At 38.5% G+C, this 19,353-nt stretch overlaps 3 protein-coding genes across 3 annotated transcripts in view; 1 reads left to right on the forward strand and 2 right to left on the reverse strand.

Moving 5' to 3' along the window:
- pphln1 (periphilin 1) overlaps positions 1 to 8,406 on the reverse strand; it is a 14,684-nt gene extending 6,278 nt beyond the window's left edge. The window contains exons 1-10 of the mRNA XM_020599448.1: positions 8,319 to 8,406; positions 7,664 to 7,725; positions 6,705 to 6,769; positions 6,162 to 6,365; positions 5,382 to 5,443; positions 4,450 to 4,566; positions 3,814 to 3,992; positions 3,590 to 3,676; positions 2,724 to 2,756; positions 1,822 to 1,877 (exon numbers count right to left, since the gene is read on the reverse strand). Of these exons, the coding sequence (XP_020455104.1) occupies positions 1,822 to 1,877; positions 2,724 to 2,756; positions 3,590 to 3,676; positions 3,814 to 3,992; positions 4,450 to 4,566; positions 5,382 to 5,443; positions 6,162 to 6,365; positions 6,705 to 6,769; position 7,664 (804 nt within the window). The 5' untranslated portion in view covers positions 7,665 to 7,725; positions 8,319 to 8,406. The remainder of the gene's footprint in view (positions 1 to 1,821; positions 1,878 to 2,723; positions 2,757 to 3,589; positions 3,677 to 3,813; positions 3,993 to 4,449; positions 4,567 to 5,381; positions 5,444 to 6,161; positions 6,366 to 6,704; positions 6,770 to 7,663; positions 7,726 to 8,318) is intronic.
- On the forward strand, positions 8,337 to 10,604 carry zcrb1 (zinc finger CCHC-type and RNA binding motif 1). The gene is made up of 8 exons (XM_020599540.1): positions 8,337 to 8,473; positions 8,658 to 8,760; positions 8,848 to 8,876; positions 9,064 to 9,175; positions 9,283 to 9,390; positions 9,667 to 9,776; positions 9,861 to 9,930; positions 10,167 to 10,604. Exons 1-8 carry the CDS (start codon positions 8,379 to 8,381, stop codon positions 10,305 to 10,307), a joined length of 768 nt encoding a protein of 255 aa, XP_020455196.1. The 5' UTR covers positions 8,337 to 8,378; the 3' UTR covers positions 10,308 to 10,604.
- A 36-nt stretch (positions 10,605 to 10,640) lies between these two features.
- The window catches only part of yaf2 (YY1 associated factor 2), a 27,558-nt gene continuing 18,845 nt past the window's right edge, over positions 10,641 to 19,353 (reverse strand). The window contains exons 3-4 of the mRNA XM_020599549.1: positions 14,318 to 14,473; positions 10,641 to 14,034 (exon numbers count right to left, since the gene is read on the reverse strand). Coding sequence (XP_020455205.1) covers positions 13,782 to 14,034; positions 14,318 to 14,473 — 409 coding nt within the window. The 3' untranslated portion in view covers positions 10,641 to 13,781. The remainder of the gene's footprint in view (positions 14,035 to 14,317; positions 14,474 to 19,353) is intronic.

Raw genomic sequence — 19,353 nt, forward strand, 5'->3', positions numbered from 1 at the left:
TGGACAGGATTGGTAACGTTGGTACATTTTTCCTTACTCCGACTGATAACGCACCGATCTGTTTGAAAACATTTTAAGATAATTTTACTCACTTTAGAAGCATGACGCCATCAATAATGATCATCTTGCACTGATGTTCACAAATATAGGTAGAGTAAAGGCCAGGGGATCATCAAAATCATTAGGATGCATCATCTGGGAACCATTAACAACACCTCACACTTCAGTCCCAATCCATCTAACAGATGAGTGTTCATGGGATATTTCACAGAAAATGGACCAAAGCAGTAGAATAAATGACTGACAGTCATCACTAGACTAAACCTTCTAGTGACCTTTTCGCTGCCAGGACATACTCTCCACCCACTAGGACACCGTGGCTTGCAGCCAGAGTCAGAGCAGCACTTTTAGGTCTCCCTCTTTATTCTCTTCTGTCTGGGGTGGCTCCAGAAAGCCTGTGTGTGTGTGTATATGTTTGTTGAATCTGCACAGCAGGCAGGGGCTGGGGCCATTAGTGCAAGCTTTACTGGGGGCATAGCACAGGCCTTTCATCTTGGCCAAGGTTATAGGTTTGTGCCCCCAGAACAACAATGCACCACAGGCTAGATCAAAAACAGCAGCAGAAGCAACAGTGTGTATCCATGTGTGTGTGTGTGTGTGTGTGTGTGTGTGGGAGTTGAGCACTTAGTAAAACTTTCATCACAGTAGTTCATTAGCTAGTGGTGGGTGGTTCTTACAAAAATGCACATTAGGAGAGGAAGGACTGCTTCTATGTTGCATTTTGTAATTCCTGATGTCTAAAGCAAGTGCATGGGTTTACAAAGGTTTCTAGCGCCAATTTATAAACAGAAAAAATAGAAATCTTCACATGACCCCCAGCAGGTTCTTAAAACATCTAAAGCCTGCTAATGAGATAAATAACAAGACTTCAGGGACCTTAATCATTTAATGATAGCTTTATAGGCTCTTTGATCCAAGTAAATATATGTGAAAATGTTACTCTTTTACTGTGAGTCCTATGATACACAGCAGTTCCTCATAAGCACAAGACCTGCTACATCTACCAGACAGTCGCAGGTACCAAACACACTTGTACTCCTCAACAGAAAAAAGAAAACAATTGTTCATTGTAAATGGTTTAAGCATATCCCAGTGTGTTCCAATGGGACCTCTCCTAGATTTACAGTTAAGATCACAAAAAAGACATGACTTCAGCTACTATGTTTCTGGGTGGCCATAGCCAGACACACTGTGCCTAATTACATCTGACTCTATTTACACTTTGTGTAGTTAGAGATGGATGATATCAGCAAAACAAGTTATTTGCAGAGCAGTAACGGGCATATTTTAACACTTGCTCAAAACATTTTCTTCTAAAAAGTATCTTCTTAAAAATAAGTGCAAGTTCTTGTGATAGAGGTCTGCTTACGCCACAGGTAGACAAAGCACAGGCCTGACTGCTTTTATGCTCTGCATGAGTGCCACTTTAAAACCTATTAACATACTGTACGTCAATGGAACTAAACATTTATTTGAAGGATGGAGTTTAATCCGTTCCAGATGTGTCCTGCTGTACGGTGACAGAGGCGGATTCCATGGTGTACAATAAATAGGACAACATTCTATGGTACATTTGTGACCAAATTGGTGTATTCATCATTCTCAATGAAAGCATCTTTATTTATGAAAATAAGCAAAGGGTGTGTTATTTTCATGTTCATTCAAGTAAACTTAAGTCAAATTGAAGCACAAAAACAGAAATACTGCAATCAGAAGAACCCGATACTTGTAATTTTACTCTTCTCATCGACTTGAACTCACCTTGTTTGAGGTTGCACTCTGTGGAGAGCCTTCTCTTGACAAGCCTGGAATTTTATCTAGAGAAACAAGGGAAACAAAAGTTAAGTGGGGAGTAGGCTAATGTGTAGAGGAAAAAGATACTAGAGAACGAGGATAACAGCAGTAAGCAGGAATTCAGTGAAAAACAAAAAGAATATTTATGTTTGAAAGGTGGCTATGTAATGCTCTATAAAAGGTGCTGACATTCAGTTCCAGAATCCAGAACCAAGTACCTAAACTAGAACATCTGGAACAATAAAGAGACATGGCCACCACGATGCTTCAAACTCCAGTGGGTTCACAACTGCCCTCACTGCTGACAGCACTTCTTCTACAGTCACTCAACTTTCAGTTTGTTCTTCAACCAATGGAAACCATCCTATATTTGTAATCAATTCCTGCCAACAAATATGAACTCTAAGCACCAAGCAATGAACAGAAATACCCCAGAATGGAAGCTTTGCCTTCAGGAATATCCATCAGACATTCTATACTCTTTCTTTCTTCCACACACACACACACACGACAGAGTGGCACCTTTATAGGGCCTGACAAAGTGGCAGACAGAGCAAGGAACAATGCTGGCTGCTAGACCTATTAGAAACTCTGTCTCTCTCAGGGTGCAGACCAGGAATAGGCCTAGTTTAAAAACCTCTGTATATTTCTACAACAGTTCCTCTGCATGTCATCGCATCTTACTTTCCTTTATTTGAATTAAAAATATCTGATGCCAGCAATGCTACAAAGAGTTCTCCGTGTAGAATTTGGTGTAAGAGTACTACATAAATTCTCTATTTTCTTAGTTAAGAAAATAAGGTAGAACAACTCTGCCAGACTACACTGGGTGCATCTTTTCTGCAACAACTATAGTGAACTGTACTTACCGGTCTTGCTCTGAGAATGGATGTCTTCGTACCCTGTAGGGAGATCAAATCATAATGTGTGCACAATAACCAGGCTTTCTTAACATACAACAAAGTAGCAAGCACACCCACTAAAAAATATTATTGATGTCATGTTCTGCTTTTAAGAGGTTACGATCATGCATTTCTGACTTTTTAAAACACCATCTAGCCGCAGTTATAATTTTGCCATATTAGCAAAGAACTGAAGATGGTAGGAGACCACTTGTGGAAACAAAAGAACTTGAAAGGTTTAGAACTACATAGAGGGAGATACTTCAGTACCAATGTATTTTAAAGCTCATCAGACTCAAGTTTTATTCTTTGCATGCTGGGAGATTAGTTTTGTAAATCAATACAGTTCATGCATGTCCAGTGTCAGTAAGAACAATAAAATGTATAAATCTGAACTGTTATTTCTCCAAATACTATCATACAAGTACACTGCTGTACACATTTGATACTCTAAAATCTGTGTTTCAACACATTATCAGAATTATTTCCAGAGCAGACAAACTGGATAAAAATAATTTTTAATCAGTGTGACAAACCAAATCACATTTGACAGAGAATATGGAATTATCCAAGAATATCTTGCTAATCTGGTCTGGACAACAGAACTTTACAAACGTCAACTTTTCTCTCCAGAAAATAAAATGTTACAGACCATGGAAAGTGCTAATGTATCTCTATAACAAGCAACAGAAGTGGTTTATATGAAAGAACCCAATCACAGGAAAGTCACCACTAGGTACTAACCAATATTAATGCAAAGAGACATGTGAGGAACACCAGGTCATCTTATCATCACCCAGGTCCAAGATTGTTCATGTGCACCATGTACAGACCTGAAGTGTCATGTCCACTCTGTTGAGAAAAGATCGCCCCCCAGAGGTGTTCAGCAACACCCGCATGAGCCTCTGAACCGTCCGCACCTGAAAAGTGAGCCGCCCATATAATCACTCGTGGATAGACAGCAAACTAATAAGAGATCTGGTTATCCTAATCTGAAAAGGGTTTTAAAAGAGCTCCATGTTACATCAGAGGAGGGGAAACTAACAGTTCTACATACTCTTGCCTTGCTGTGAAGGAAATGGCAGGCTCTTCACTCTGTCTGGTGAATAGCCTCTGCTGCTGACGCTGGAACCAGAGCGACTGTGGGGGGAGCGGGCCACCTCACGACGAACAGGAGAACGCTCTCTGAGGGGAGGGAAAGGGGCTGCCTTTCTCCTGTAGTGGTCTCTGTCCTCTCTGGACAAACACAGAGAACATATAAGCTGTCATAATATAAATGGCCCAAATATCAAAGAAGTAGAAAATTAGCTCATCTTTATCATCTGATCAAGACATCTCCAGTTCTAAACCAGTATCTGCCACAACAGTTTCCAAGAATGTATACACTTCTCTTATCTGCCACAACAGTTTCCAAGAATGTTTACACTTCTCCGTCCTTTTTTTGTGCTGACATAGAACAATGCTGCCATCTAGCACCTGAAGATAACTACACACAAAAAAAACTGAATCCTTGTATTGCAAAAGAGGCCCACAGTGTGTTACAGCTATAGTGATGTTCAACCAAAATATAAGCAGATTGTTGATTTCACAAATTCTTCCCCTCCTCTCTGTTCTACTACAGATGCATTAGAATCTCAGGCAAGGATGGTACATGAATGTGTTAAGCAGTGATTAAGTATGTATTCACAAGTACCCTCTGTCCAGGTTGAGGATAGCCTGCACTAATGTGTCTTCCCCACTTTCTGGGAGGGACCTGGGTGCTGGGTAGATAACCTGGCTTCGCACGCCATGAGGAGGTGGTACACGGGTCCTAAGGGGATAAAAACGCATATGGTTAATTTACAAATACAGAGACAAATAATAGATAACACAACAACAAATATCATTTTTAAATCCATGATTCTATTTTAATATTATTTTATTATAAACGCATCAGATAAAAAAAAAATCTCAACATGCATATAAGAGTAGCCAGGGAAGGTTACGACTGAACACACAAGATAATTCCATGAGGTGGAACTGCTTCTGTGCTTGTTCTCCATTAGGATTTAACCTGACCTGAAACATTTATCCAGGCTAAACCGATATGACCAGAAAGAGAGAATCTTCTCTTAAATGTAATTTCAAATAATAGCAATAATAACAGTAGAAAGGTGATACTTCATGCCTTTCTCTAAAATTTCACTATATCCAACAGTGCAACTGCAAACACAGCACTGGTGTGACCTGAAAACTGATCAGCTAACAAAGTACAATTAGTGTTTCTCGCCACGCAAATACACCAGTCTGAGTCTTTACTTTACTCCAGAACTCAGAAAATCTGGCAGTTGAAATTAGTAGCCTATATATGGACACTGTTCATCTACCATTGCTAGACTGAACAACTTCCCAAAAGTGTAGCATCAAGTAAAAAATGTGAACTGGGTGAAAAAGGCCCATATGGACCATATTCAGCCATGACTCATGACTGCTGCTATGTAAACAAACATTTTAAAAAAGAGATAGTGAAAATACAGGCCTATTAAAGACAGAGGACCTGTGCATAGAAAAGATATGCCTATGTTGTGCAAAATAACATCATCCCATTTTCATTACCACTTGAGCCTTAGAGGAGAAGCAGTTTACCCAAACTCCAAAGATCGCCCTGCATGTGGGTCCTCCCTGGGTACTCTGTAAGGATAGTCCTCCTGTGACACACAGTAGAGAACACAGAAAAATAACAATCAATGAAAGTGATCCTTTCCATGATTTCTTCACATGATTTAGTAACAACCTAAAATACAGATGTTCCAAAATATCTGCTTCTAAAATCTGCATTTAACTTGCATCTAAACCCAGCCCCTACTGTTTATGTAATGTTATCTCTTGGACTCATTGCTGTCAAACATTACAGTCACTGAGTTAGCCCATCAGCAATCAAAATACATCAATGGATAAAAAAAATACTACAGCAACAAGGGAAGGAAAACAGTGGGAAAAATAATGAAACATAATAACAAAAGCCATCATAACAGAATTTCACAGTCCAATAAGCACATGCATGCCACAGTTAACAGCGACAATGTAACACACACACTGTGTTTAAGACCTTTCACCATGAGCCTTCAACTGCGGCACCCTCAGCTGGCCAATTAAGGGTGCATGCTTTTAAACAAAACTACTACATAAGAAAATGAAAAATACACCTCAAATGGTCTAAGCGTACAGTGATTGTTACATCCTTTGCTTTCATAGGTTTCTTACTATATAAAATGTTTAGGAGCCTTGATGTTAAATAATATCTTCAGTCTGTCAGTTGGTTTTATTTAAATAGGTTTGATATAGTTTGTCAAGTTGCATTGGAAGTTTCAAGTTGTTTGTATGCACACAATAAGCCATGCCACACAATAAACACTTTGGCTTGACTTGATGCTGTAATGTGCGACATATGGCACAAGGAAGGTTGTCCCCATGGTAAACCCTCTGGTCTTCATGGTAAGTACGTGGGCCGCCACCATTCGGGAAGAAACGGGGACCCCCTTCGTATTCGTACCCGCCACGACTGTATTCATCCTCTGGCCTGCCAAAGGGGGCCCTCCTCTCCACAGCTCCTGCTCGGGGGTACGGACCCTATAAGACCAGGTACCAGTTTACAAATTGCCATTTTCAGCTAACCTTTGTTCTTAAAACCTTTTGTTGGGTCAGTTTTAATTTGATAGCTTTTGCTTAAAGATGTGCCACCTGAAATGAGACATAGCTTAGTGCAACCTGTTGGCTAAATCATCTTCAGCTGATGTAGACAATAAATCTCTAAAAAAAAAGATTTTTCTCAATTAAGCAGGCTGTGTAATTCTCTACACTGTTCAAGAAATTATGACAACAAAAATATTCTATTAAAATAAATGTTATTGCTTGCAAGAAAAATAAATATTCCTAAATAGACTGTCATACTACTTAGTAAACACTCACCGATCTTTCTGTTAAAAAACGCTCATCATACACCTCCCGTAAACTTCTTTCTCTCCTGTATGTCACTGGAAAAGGCAAAAAGTAAAAGATACTGTACATGTATCATTCAAGGGGAGTGCTACAAAAAAAAAAATAATGCCAATTCCTGTACTCAGTGGCAGATTCTTACATAACCTCTAGAGTCCTGAGCTTTGGAAACCCAAGCTGTGCGGTCCTCATATGAGGACGCAGGGACTCTAGAGGTTAAAGTTGAATTCAGCCCACTTCTTTGAGCACTTTGAAACAATAGTATTACTAGATATGCAAGAACATAACTGTAGATAGTGGAAACCATAGAATTGGATAACTGTGTTTGTCTGTTTGCTAATGTGAAATCATTCCATCAGGCTGTGTTTATTAAATTACATCCCTATTTGCTGTCATATCACAGTAGCTATTCTTCCTGGGGTCCTTTTACAAATAATATACATGCGGCAACACTAATTACCACCCTTCTACAAATATTACAATCATACAGACATACACAATACAATTCAACTAACACTGAAACGTTGATAAGGCAAACACAAATACTCCATAAACTAATTAAAACTACAATAATTACCAATGTTTTCAAAGAAAATTCTATTTTATCTGACATCTTTCCAGTTGATACCTTTTTAACGGTTATGTAAAGCTAGAAGCACTATTTTCTCACATAATCCATCTAGATAATGAATTCCATTCATGCACTACTCTGCACTTTGTTCATGCTCAACTGTTTAACAATGAAATTATGTCACCGTTAACTTTTTATACAATAAAATATAAACTATAATATATATCACACTTGCAAAAATACACCTACTGTACATTATCCTAATTTATTAATTTCAGATGTACCCTTGCATTAAGAACGTTTTCTTCTTTGCTGCTAAACCCAATATCTAATAAACTAGAAGAGCTTCTTAATAACTTACTTTCTGACTCGAGGACTTCTGTGAACAGTGTGGTACAGAGAAAATATGACTTTCAACACAATCTGAAAGAAAATTAGGTAAAAGTAAAAAAGGTATTACAGCAATACAGGACATACACGTTTGAAAGCAACAGTTTTTGGAATAGTCTTCATAATTAAACATGTAAAATAAACGCGGGAAACAACTCTATTTTGCCACAAGTGTAACAAAGAATAAAATTAAGTGAAATGAAAAGCACCGTAAGACAATGCGATGTGATCCTGCAACTGAGCCAGCTAAGGTTACTTTCTGTAGACTTGACTGCCAAACGGATGAATGTCCATTTGACAAACAACACCTTACTCAACACAGCACCAGTTTGAGGGCAGCCAACCGACCAAAGTTACAAAAATGAACACAACATTTTCTGTGCTGTTCATGCTAATTACTTTAGGTTTATGCAGAACGGAAAGCTAGCATTACTATTTACTTAGCCTCCTTATAGGCTGCAAACATCCGCACGCTTTCTTTAGTGGCTAGGTTAGCTTATCTTCAGTAACGTTACAATACAAAAATTACAAATAATATTTGACTGGGGACTCGTTTAGATAAACGCGTACTAAATAACGTGTACACCAAGTAATTTATTACACGCAAGATTGCAAAACAATCTCACCTTCCTCTATCGTTTTGTTAGCCTAGCCTTTCCCGGTAGATAGCGACATGGACATGCACGATGGCTGGTTTTATTGGACAAGGAATACACCTGCGTCATCAAATTGCGACGTATAAACATGGCATTTGTTTCTGGTTGATAAACGTTTGCTTCATGTAAATACACAAATAATGTGATTTTTAAACAACATTGGATATCAGTATAGCGGCTAGTGTTGTAAAGTCATTTGGTTAATGTACCCAGCTTCCTGATGAAACGATAAAATGTTTAATGCTACATGTAATTAAGCTAAGTCTAGCAAACAAATATAACGTTAATTGTGTTGTTGTTTTATTTCAGGGTCCTTTATGCATCCAGTATGAGCGGAGGGTTGGCACCAAGCAAAAGCACCGTCTATGTGTCTAATCTGCCGTTCTCTCTGACCAATAATGACCTACACAAGGTAATTCTTTAGTTCTCGCAATTGTTGACAAGGGTTTATTAGTGTTATTAAATACTACTGATCGTGCTGCACTTTGTTTCATTTCAGCTATTCACCAAATATGGAAAAGTTGTAAAGTAAGTAATGGGTCTGTTAGATTATATTTTTATTATGTATATCTTACTGCATTGTGTAAACCATACTGTAGTCAAGAATCATATAACTGACAAAAATATGCACAATACAAAGACTCTGTCTGTTCTAATTTAATAGTTATTCCAAGTTTTAAAATGCGTATTTCTTACCTGTCAATGCTTATTTCAGGGTTACAGTAGTTAAAGATAAAGACACTCGCCAGAGTAAAGGGGTGGCGTTTGTTCTCTTTCTGGACAGAGAATCAGCCCATAACTGTGCAAGAGCAATAAACAACAAACAGGTGAGTCAAACCATCAGTTTTCACATATTGTGTTTCACTGAAAATAACTGTTTCTTACCTGTACTGTATATTCACTTGTCAGAGTTACAAATGTGTTTTTCTCCTAGTTGTTTGGCAGAACCGTGAAAGCGAGCATTGCAATTGACAATGGCCGAGCAGCTGAGTTTATAAGGAGACGCAACTACATAGACAAGTCTAAATGTTATGAATGTGGGGTCAGTACATTTATTTATTTATTTTGTCGTGTGAGATGGTCGAGTTTTATTGATGGATAATTATTTTTTGTTTTGCTGAATGAAATAAAATATATTAAAAAGTGTCATTTGTCATGCCTCTCTGAGCTCCTTATGGTGTTTTGTTGTTCTTGTGGTGTTTTGTTGTTTGCTCTCTAATGCTGCTGGAACACTGGAATTTCCCCATTGTGGTATTAATAAAGGCTTACCCTACCCTACCCTACCCTACCCTACCCTTGTGTGTTTTTAAATGCTCAGGACACAGGTCATCTAAGCTATGCATGCCCCAAAAACATGCTCGGAGAGAGGGAGCCTCCAAAGAAGAAGGAAAAGAAAAAGAAGAAAAAAGCTCCACAACCTGAGCACGTGTAAGTATTTTATAATTAACATTGTGAGAAATGCCTAATTTACACTCTGCCCTTTTTGTAATTCCTACTTCTTTTTCCTCACAGTGAAGAAGAAAGTGAAGAAGAGGGAGAGGACCCTGCCTTAGATAGTCTAAGCCAAGCAATAGCTTTTCAGGTACTGTAGAAAACCATTTACATAAACTCTGTAGACATGATTTGTTGATTTATATTATGGAAAGTTTGTGCCAATTTCTGTGCCCTTGTGACCTAAATATCAGTTGCAACATAAATACAACACACTACCTCAAAAAATAAAAAAAAAATGAGGAGAGGAAGAAGATAATATGAACCTCCTGCATTTTAAAGCATTAATTTTAATCTCTATGATTGTCTTGTTTTTGTGTCCTCTAGCAAGCTCGTATCGACGAAGAGAAGGAGAAACAGAGAAAGGCTCAAGAGGATGGTTCCCGTGCCTCAGCATCCTCAGACTCTAAGAAACCAAGGATCAAAAAGAGTGCATACTTTAGTGATGAGGAGGAGCTCAGTGACTAATAATAATAATACATACCGGTTTTATGAATTTCACCGACAAACTGTTTGACAAATAAGTGGTTGTCGTTTGTGAAATGTTTTTGTGTTACAGATTCCATTTACATTTTTTTTATTTTTGTACATATAGCTGAAACATTTTTATGCTTCTAGAAATTCTGTGTAATTGTTCCTGTGCTGATTGATTTGTTGTTTGTGGCATTTTTATTTCAGTCAATAAAATCTCATTAAGTATTGACAAACAAAAATAACTCTGGTCACTTTCGGCTTTTCCCATTTAGGGGTCGCCACAGCGAATCGTCACACTGACGACTCGTATGTTGACATTTGGCACGTGTTTTATGCCGGGTGCCCTTCCTGACACAACCCTGATTCAAACCCGGGCCGCAGCAGCGAGAGCGCTGGGCCTTAACCTTTAGCCTACCACGGACTGTTGGTTATCTTAGTAACTGCAAAGATCAGGTTAAAAACCCTGAAGAAGAAATTCAGGTCACTGATGACTTGTTAGTTCAATGCAATTAATAGGAATAGGAAAGTTTTAAATAAGTTATCAATCTACTCTTTGTATTGTTTCTATATATTGTCTTTGTTTTTGTTGTAAAAAATGAAACTGGCCATTTATTTGAAATGTAACAAAAAAGGCAAGGTTTTGCCTCTTTTCTACATTACAATAAAGCATGTAGTGATTTATCAAAACTGGGAAGGCAAATTCTGAATAACTTGCAGTGAATCAAATCTATCATCTAAATATAAACTGGCAGCCTCAGTTTGTTCACTTGGGATTTTGGTCTTTGATGTTTGCTTGCATCAACATGCAAATATAGTGAGAGATTCCCCGATATTTTATTATTCTTCTGTGATCTGAAGTGCTGCACAATTTACACAATCTGAGACAAATGTGAATATAAAGAGAGGAAAAGATTGATTTCACCAATGAAAAGAGCTATTCATGGCTCTAAGGAATGAGCTCTCTTTATTAAAGTGGGCTGTATTAGACACACAGACCTCCATGCAAATTGCATTTTCATTAGGTTTGCAAGAAAAGGGGCTATATAATGATGTAGCTAATTTGTGCAGAAACAGTAACTTATGTTCCTAACTACTGTGAACTATGTAATGACGATTTCTGATGTACCTAATATATCAATAAACACTGTTTTCAAATGCAAATTTGGGTGTGCAGAGTTTTGCCTTATGAGCCTGAACTTAAGTAAAGTGAGCCTGCATGCATTGTTGAAGATAAACAGCAGTTATTGAGTCATTCACCAGATGGAGCTAAAAGACACAAGACATATGAACAAATGAGTGAAAATACAAAATTGTGTACGCATGCACGTGTGTAGGAAAGTGATTAATAACAAAGCCAAATTTTGTGCATAAGACAGTTTTTTGTTTGAAATTTGTTATTTTCTTATTCAGACATGTAATAAACAAGTTCACACATTTTAAACAACTGAGCATGGGAAAGCAAAGCAAATATCAACAAATGACACTAACACATTTAAGTGTCTTCCATTTTTGCCACAACCAAATAATAAATGTCTGTGCAAAGTCCACACACCTAGTCCCAGCTAGTGTGGTGAACCTATGGGAGTACGTCTCTGACACATTAAACCATATTAACAAACTAAGAGACATGGCCTGTCCCACAATATACTGAGACCATAATATTATCATGCCATGACAATTCCCATGATGTGTGTTAAAATGTTAAAGTAATCTTGACATTAACACTGGTATAATGGATACTACAACCACATCAAAACATTGTACAATATTTTAGAACCATTCATTTCATCTGTGTAGGTATTCAAACTGGTTTTATAAGTCATTGTATTGTTAGGTTGATCTATATTTGTTCTGCTGGGAGTTCACTATATACCTTCTCCATTTTGTTATGTCAAAGTAAAGAAATTCAGTTTCCATCATCTGTTCTGCTCATAAATGTCAAAACTCTTTCACCGCTGTACAGGCACCATGCTGAATCCAACCTGGGTCCACTGTGGGTGTAGAGTAGCATCAGCACACTCTGGTTTCGCATTGAGACATTGAGCAGGTGCAGGCCTGTTTGTGCAGCAGCGATGGGAGGAAAATACTGGTGTAATTTAGAGCTACATCACTTTTTATCTCCTTCTACTGAGATCAACCTAGGTTGAAATGAGCTTGTTTGAGAAAGTAACTGAGTAAGTAGCTGAAATATGATGACATGCATTTGTAATAAGAAATGTTGCCATATTTGCAAAATATTCTCAACTTTAGCTGTTATAGTTAATATGCTAGCAATTAATTGCTTATTTGCATATTTAGCTGTACGAGTGGAGCTTATATTTCCGGCTTCTTGAGCAAGTTAAGTCCAGTATTCACCTGCCCATTTGCTCTGGTTTGTACTTAGCATATAGCTGGTTAAGAATTTTTGCAGTTTCATGTTGTGTAACAGCTTATCTAAACTACTTTGCTGGGCATGAATGGTCTATGGTTGGTCTACGTGAGGGTCAGAAAACCTACATGTTCGGCTTTTCACATTATTAGTAAGTAATGTGATTCTATGTTTATATCAGAAATATCACTTAATGCTGGTTTATGTTCATGGTTGAATGGCAGTCAAGAGAGAATAACAAAATCCTGCTTTTACAGTATCTCTTGCTTAGCTGATTCTGTGCTGACACCTGGGAGTAATATAAAAGGGGAGTAGTATAGGTTACTGGGACAAACTGAAAACAAAAGACACCAATATTATCCTTTAAAATCACACATCACACCTTCATTTAAAAGTGGGCTTTTCTCAAAAACTGCCAGGGGTCTCTATATGGACATAACAAGTATAACCTGCACCAAACTGTATGGAAAACACCAAATGGTCCCAGAAGGAGTGTATCCACTACGCTGTCAAAAAAACGTCCCACTACAGCAGAGGCAGTCCACAATTAAACACCAGGCATATCAAGATCAAGAGCAAATGTTCTCCGTCAAGTTGAAGGTTCAGTGTAGGTACTTTGTTCTACATGTTTTAGGTTTATAACAGACAGGAAAAGAAGTTTTAATTCCACATGGGGGAAGAATAGGTCACTCTGCCTGTCACTGAAGGTGACATCAAGGGTGGGGCTGCACATTTGTTTAATATAGATGTAAATCATAGTGGATAAAGTGTCCAGCACACTGTCCAAAATGTTCCTTGTAATGTAGACTACTGCATTTTCCAAGATGAAGCAAACAGTGTTTCATATTACTTTCTAAATGAAGAATTCCAGTGCTGTGGAGAATCTGTGAACAAACTTGCCAAATCTGATGGGCTGGCACTTCATTCTCTGACAAATCAGTTTCAATTCCTATTAAACTAAAATATCCAGGAGAAAGTAAGCAAAAACTATTTGAGTCAGTATTGTGCAGCTCTAACATAGAGACAGAATGCTCCTATAGTGATCTATGGACTTTCAGGGGAGATGTGGGTGGAGGGTGGGCGAGGTTTGAGGGGACAATTCAGTGGGACTCTCCGTTGACTGAACTGCCCTCTCCTCGGGGTGAGGAGGAGCAGGAAAGCCCCTTCTCTGTGTTTTCTGAGCTGGAGCCATTCTGGTTGTGGTAGTCAGCCAGTGAAGTTGCGCTGGAGGATGTGGCTGAGGTGGACGAGGGTTTAGCCTTCTCCTTAAAGTCTGTTATGATGACCGTCAGATCCCCGACCGTCACCTCCAGGTGCTGGGCACTACTCCTGTCGATGTTTTTTAATCTCGGCCTGATGGGTGGGGGTAATGTTGGGGAAAATGAAAATATAATGAAAAAAAACAAAAAGAAGGGTTTAAGACTATTTGTTTACAATCTTGCTTGACTGATATTTTTTCTGGTGTTCTCCATCTTCTTCACTTCTATCTTCCTAAGTTTATTCTGGCATTAGACAACATATTAACCTAGGTTCAGTTAGCAATATAAACAGCATTTGTATTTTCTAGTGCTTATTCATGCATCCCTTTAATATCTGATTCCCGTTGATCCCCCCAACCTGCTGTCAGCCTGTTTACCTCATCTTCTTGTGACTGTTCTTCTTGAGCACTGGCTCTCTGTCGCTCTTCTCCCTCTCCACCCTCTCCTTCTTTTCCTTTTTGGGCTGCGAGGGCAACACAAACTGCTGTGTTACCTGCTGCTGCGAAACCAGCTGTGAGACAGGGCGAGGCTTCCTGGTGAGGGGGAGGAAGGAGGATTGGAGGGTAAAGACAGAAACGTAAAGACAGAGACAGAAAGGGGGGGAGACGGAGTGTGGCAGATTAATGAGAGGGAAAATTGCAGTGAACACATGGCTTCATGCGAGTGCACCACCTTAATCAAGAGCCAATAATCACTGCCAGGGCTGGTTAGGATGGTGCTGCTGAAGTGTTCTGCACTGGCAGTAAGTGGCAACACACACTGAGTGCCCTCGGGGTAAAACTTAAGATTCAGACAAATGTGAGATATGTAGTATACCTGCACGTGCTTGTTTTAGTGCTCACAGGGATACACACTGCCAAAATGAAATCTGTTTTAGTGAAACAAAGTTGTGACAGGAGCTGTAGGTGTATAAAACATACAGAATGTATAATATAACAAGTATACACATACGTAGTTTTACTAATAAATGAAGCACCTCCACAAAATGCTAAAGACATAAACATATGAAATGTAACACACTAAACTATGCTTAACTAGATGTTCCTAATCACAGTTATATTTCCTTCCTCCATGAAGGTCTGCAGTCTAAAACATGATGCATTATGCAATTAGTCTGGCAACAGTTTGACTGCATGAATACGGCAATCATATTTCTGTGCAGGAGTGTGTGTCTCTGTGTGTGAGAGTGTGTGTTCTGGGGGTGGCAGAGACCCTAGCCGAGAGGCAAGAGTGCTGAAAAGGCCATCTGTTGAGAGAGTCTACACATCTAGTGCCTGATTTTGCACACATGCAGACACAGTTCCATGTCTGAATGTGCCTATAATATGCACATCCCAGCATGAAGAAACGGCACCAAAAAATCTAATTTGTGTGTTCAAAATCAAAACCGGGTGTGCACGAAAAGGCATGCAACAGACAATACATACACTAACACACGTTTACGCACATGGGTGCACACATGCATGCCTGAAAACACACAGACACACACAGCAGTGAGTGTATGAAGCATGAGAGCATGATGACAACAGCAGGATAGCATGGTGTTAGTTTTCTGAGCCCTGCTGAGCAGTTGCATTTGTAATCAGAGCTGTTAAAGCTATTTTCATATTTCATGAGCTAGTTTTACTGTTTTACCACCTTTGTACAAAGTTAATACAGGGCCACAGACTTGCAATAACTGTTTCCACCAATGATCTTCTCCTAGCCTCGGACAAAGGACTTGTCTCCATACTTGTCCTCTTAGATCTCAGTGCTGCTTTTGACACCATTGATCACAGCATCTTACTGCAGAGACTTGAACATGTTATTGGGATTAAAGGAACTGCACTAAGTTGGTTCAAATCTTATTTATCAGAAAGCTTTCCATTTGTTCATGTTAATGATTAATCTTCCACACAAACTGAAGTTAGTCATATGGTTCCACAGGGCTCTGTGTTAGGTCCAATTCTCTTCACTTTATACATGGTCCCTTTAGGCAATATTATCTGAAGCACAGCATAAATTTACATTGCTATGCAGATGACACTCAGTTATATTTTTCTATGAAGCCAAATGAATCAGATCAGCTGGTCAAACTTCAAGCATGTCTTAAAGACATAAAGGCCTAGATGGCCTGTAACCTCTTACTTCTAAACTCTGACAAAACTGAAGTCATTGTCAGTCATCCGTTGTACAAATCTGGGGATAGGCACAATTTCACAAATTACAAGCCAGTTTCCCTGCTATTACAATTTTCAACGATCTTAGAAAAACCTTTTAATAACAGATTGGATATATTTATAGACACACATAAAATCCTTTCTGAAAGTTAATATGGTTTTAGATCGAATCGATCAACATCATTGGCCATAACTGAACTGATGAAGGATATTAGTAGTGCCATGGATGGGAAGAAACACACGTTGGGAATATTTATTGATCTAAAAAAAGCATTTGATACAATAAATCATGAAATATTAATTAATAAATTAGAAAGATATGGGATTATGGGAATGGTTTTGAAATGGATCACAAGTTATTTGACATGTAGGTGTCAATTTGTGAAGTTGGGTGACAGTCGAATGAGTTTGATATCATATGCGGAGTCCCCCAAGGTTCAGTGTTGGGTCCTAAATTGTTTATATTATATATTAATGACATTTGTAAAGTATCTGAAGTATTGAAATTTGTTTTATTTGCTGATGACACTACTATATGGGCATCTGGTGAGAAGTTACAGCAACTTTTTGGATTGATTACTCAGGAAATGGATAAAATAAATAAATGGTGTGATAGAAATATATTATCTCTAAATTTGGATAAGACTAAATTTATGGTATTTGTTAATCGACGGCTGGATAATCAACTCCAATTAAGGGTGTCATAATCAATGATAAAATTTGCTGGAAATCTCACATCAAAAATATACAAACCAAAATGGCAAAAAGTATCTCTATACTGGCAAGGGTTAAACATATTCTGGATTGGAAAACACTTCATATTTTGTATTGTTCATTGATTTTACCATATTTAGATTATTGTGTTGAAAGCTGTCGAAATACATACAAAAGTACACTTCAGCCATTGTACATATTGCAAAAAAGGGCAATGAGAATTGTCCATAAACTTGATAACGAGATCACACTAATGCATCATTTATACAGTCTAAAGTATTAAAATTTTTTGATTTAGTGGAATATAAAACTGCTGTGTTCATGTATAAAGCTAGGAACAATTTATTACCAGGTGGAATTCAAAAATTGTTTAATGAAAGAGAAGGGGATATAATTTAAGGGGTCAGTTGAATTTAAAAATTCATTCTATACGTACAACTAAAAAAAGATTCTGTATTTCTATAAGTGGTGTAAAATTGTATAATAAGTTAAGGGAGGATTTAAAATATTGTACTAGCATAGAACAATTTAAACATAAGTACAAAAGGGTTTGTAATGTAAGGTACATGAATGAGGAGGTGTGATGGCGGACTAGACTGAAGCATTGTCTGTGTGGTGTATGAAGATGATGTTTGATGTATAGACATTGAATATAGGCTTGCGTTTTGAATGGTGATGTTAAAGGGAATTTAGTCTTGTATGGAGAAATTAATGTGTTATTGGAATAGTTAGTATAGGAAGCACTGTGTGCATGATGAAGAGAGGGTATTATAATGGGATGAGATAGACCGTGGGGTAGTTGGCTTGATGCCGGACGTGGGTGCATGGCGTGGCTGGTCTATGTTTAATTTAAGGGATTGGTCGATGAGGAAATTGGTGGGTGTTGTGAAATGAGCCTTCCCTGGCACTGCGTGGGTTATGTTTGGCGCACGTGTCCCAGTGTTTGGGCGGGGGCCCTGGCTTTCGGGGCGGCTGTGCTTGGGTGCTGGGGCATGGGTATGGGGCGGGGCCTGTGCGGTGCTGGGGCGGTTTGTTTGGTATGTACAATGGATAGGGTGGTGATAGGATGGATATCTGGTGGCTGTTGGGGACTGGCACTGCTGTGGGTCTGAGTGTCCGGTGTTGGGCTAGTGGTACCACGGTCTAAGAAAGGGGGTAGGACTAGATAAGTGTATACTTCTTCCTACTCCCTTTCAAGCATGTACTATTGGAATGTTGTGATGTTTTATGCGCATTGGTTATATGGTTATTATTTTTGTAATTGTGTGTATACATGAGTGTATATATATATAATTTTCTTTTATATGCTTGGAAAAAATAAAGGAAAAAAATTGTGCTTGGGCCTGAATACCTTAGAAATCTGCTGTCTAATCATATAGTTACTTCAGATGACATAGCTTTCACCTCCAGTACTACTGTGAGGAACCTTGGAGTCATTTTTGATCAGGATATGTCCTTTAAATCACACATAAACCAACTCTCTAGAACTGCCTTCTTTCACCTGTGCAATATTGCAAAAATCATGAGCATCCTGTCTCAAAGTAATGCTGAAAAACTTTAAAAAATTTGTTTGTCTTGCATTGCTGAACATAAGTATTTGAACACCTGAGAAACAGCAAGAATTCTGGCTCTCAAAGACCTGTTACTGTGCCTTGAAAAAGTCCACCTCTACTCCACTCATTAATCTAAATTAGTAGCACCTGTCTGAGCTCCTTAATGGGTAGGGCTTCTATGTTCAGTAGGTAACATGTGAAGTGCACTCCCTACACCTACCAGCGGGTGTCTCTCTAACACAATATTCACAGGCTGCAGTGCTGTTCAATTATGTGTGGGTGGGAATATGGGAGATGGAGATATAAAAAAATGAAAGACTTTATTGCTTTGGGGGACACACATGCATATATGGCATACATATGTATATGCGAACTCATGCACAAGCAAAGACACTCAAAGGATGGGGGCAGCAAGAGAAGCAGCTGGGGATCCAATAAATTAGAGATGATTGAAGATTACAGTTTAATATAACAAATCTGTGGGACCTTCAGCTCAGTTCACTCAAATTAAAGGAGCACACACACAGTTTCCATAGTGATGATGAAGTGATTCAGGAGTATGCCATAAAAAATGACCATCTGTCAATACCCTTAAATTATTCTCATGATTGTTCTCATGATGAAACAACTACAGCCACCCAGCTACATTATGAAGGATCATCACAGGATTTTACTCCTCTCCACCAAATAAAAGCTTCAAGCACTACTCTAAATTCAAATCACTTTGAAAATACTAGCCCACATTTTTTATTTTTAAGGACATTATTTCCTTTTATGTCATGTTGCATTAATGCATAAATGATGAAGAACAACACTGACAAAGACTCTATTGATGGAAGAAGAGGAGAAAAGGGAGAGGAGATGTTCTCTGCTAAAGAGAGCTCAGTTAACCACAGATGGAGACAGTGGGTCGGCAAGCCAGTGCCAGCGCACACACACACACACACACACACACACACACACACACACACACACCACCAAACTTTT

Source organism: Monopterus albus, unplaced genomic scaffold, assembly GCF_001952655.1.
Source record: "Monopterus albus unplaced genomic scaffold, M_albus_1.0 scaffold41.1, whole genome shotgun sequence".
In the NCBI taxonomy this organism is placed as follows: domain Eukaryota; kingdom Metazoa; phylum Chordata; class Actinopteri; order Synbranchiformes; family Synbranchidae; genus Monopterus; species Monopterus albus.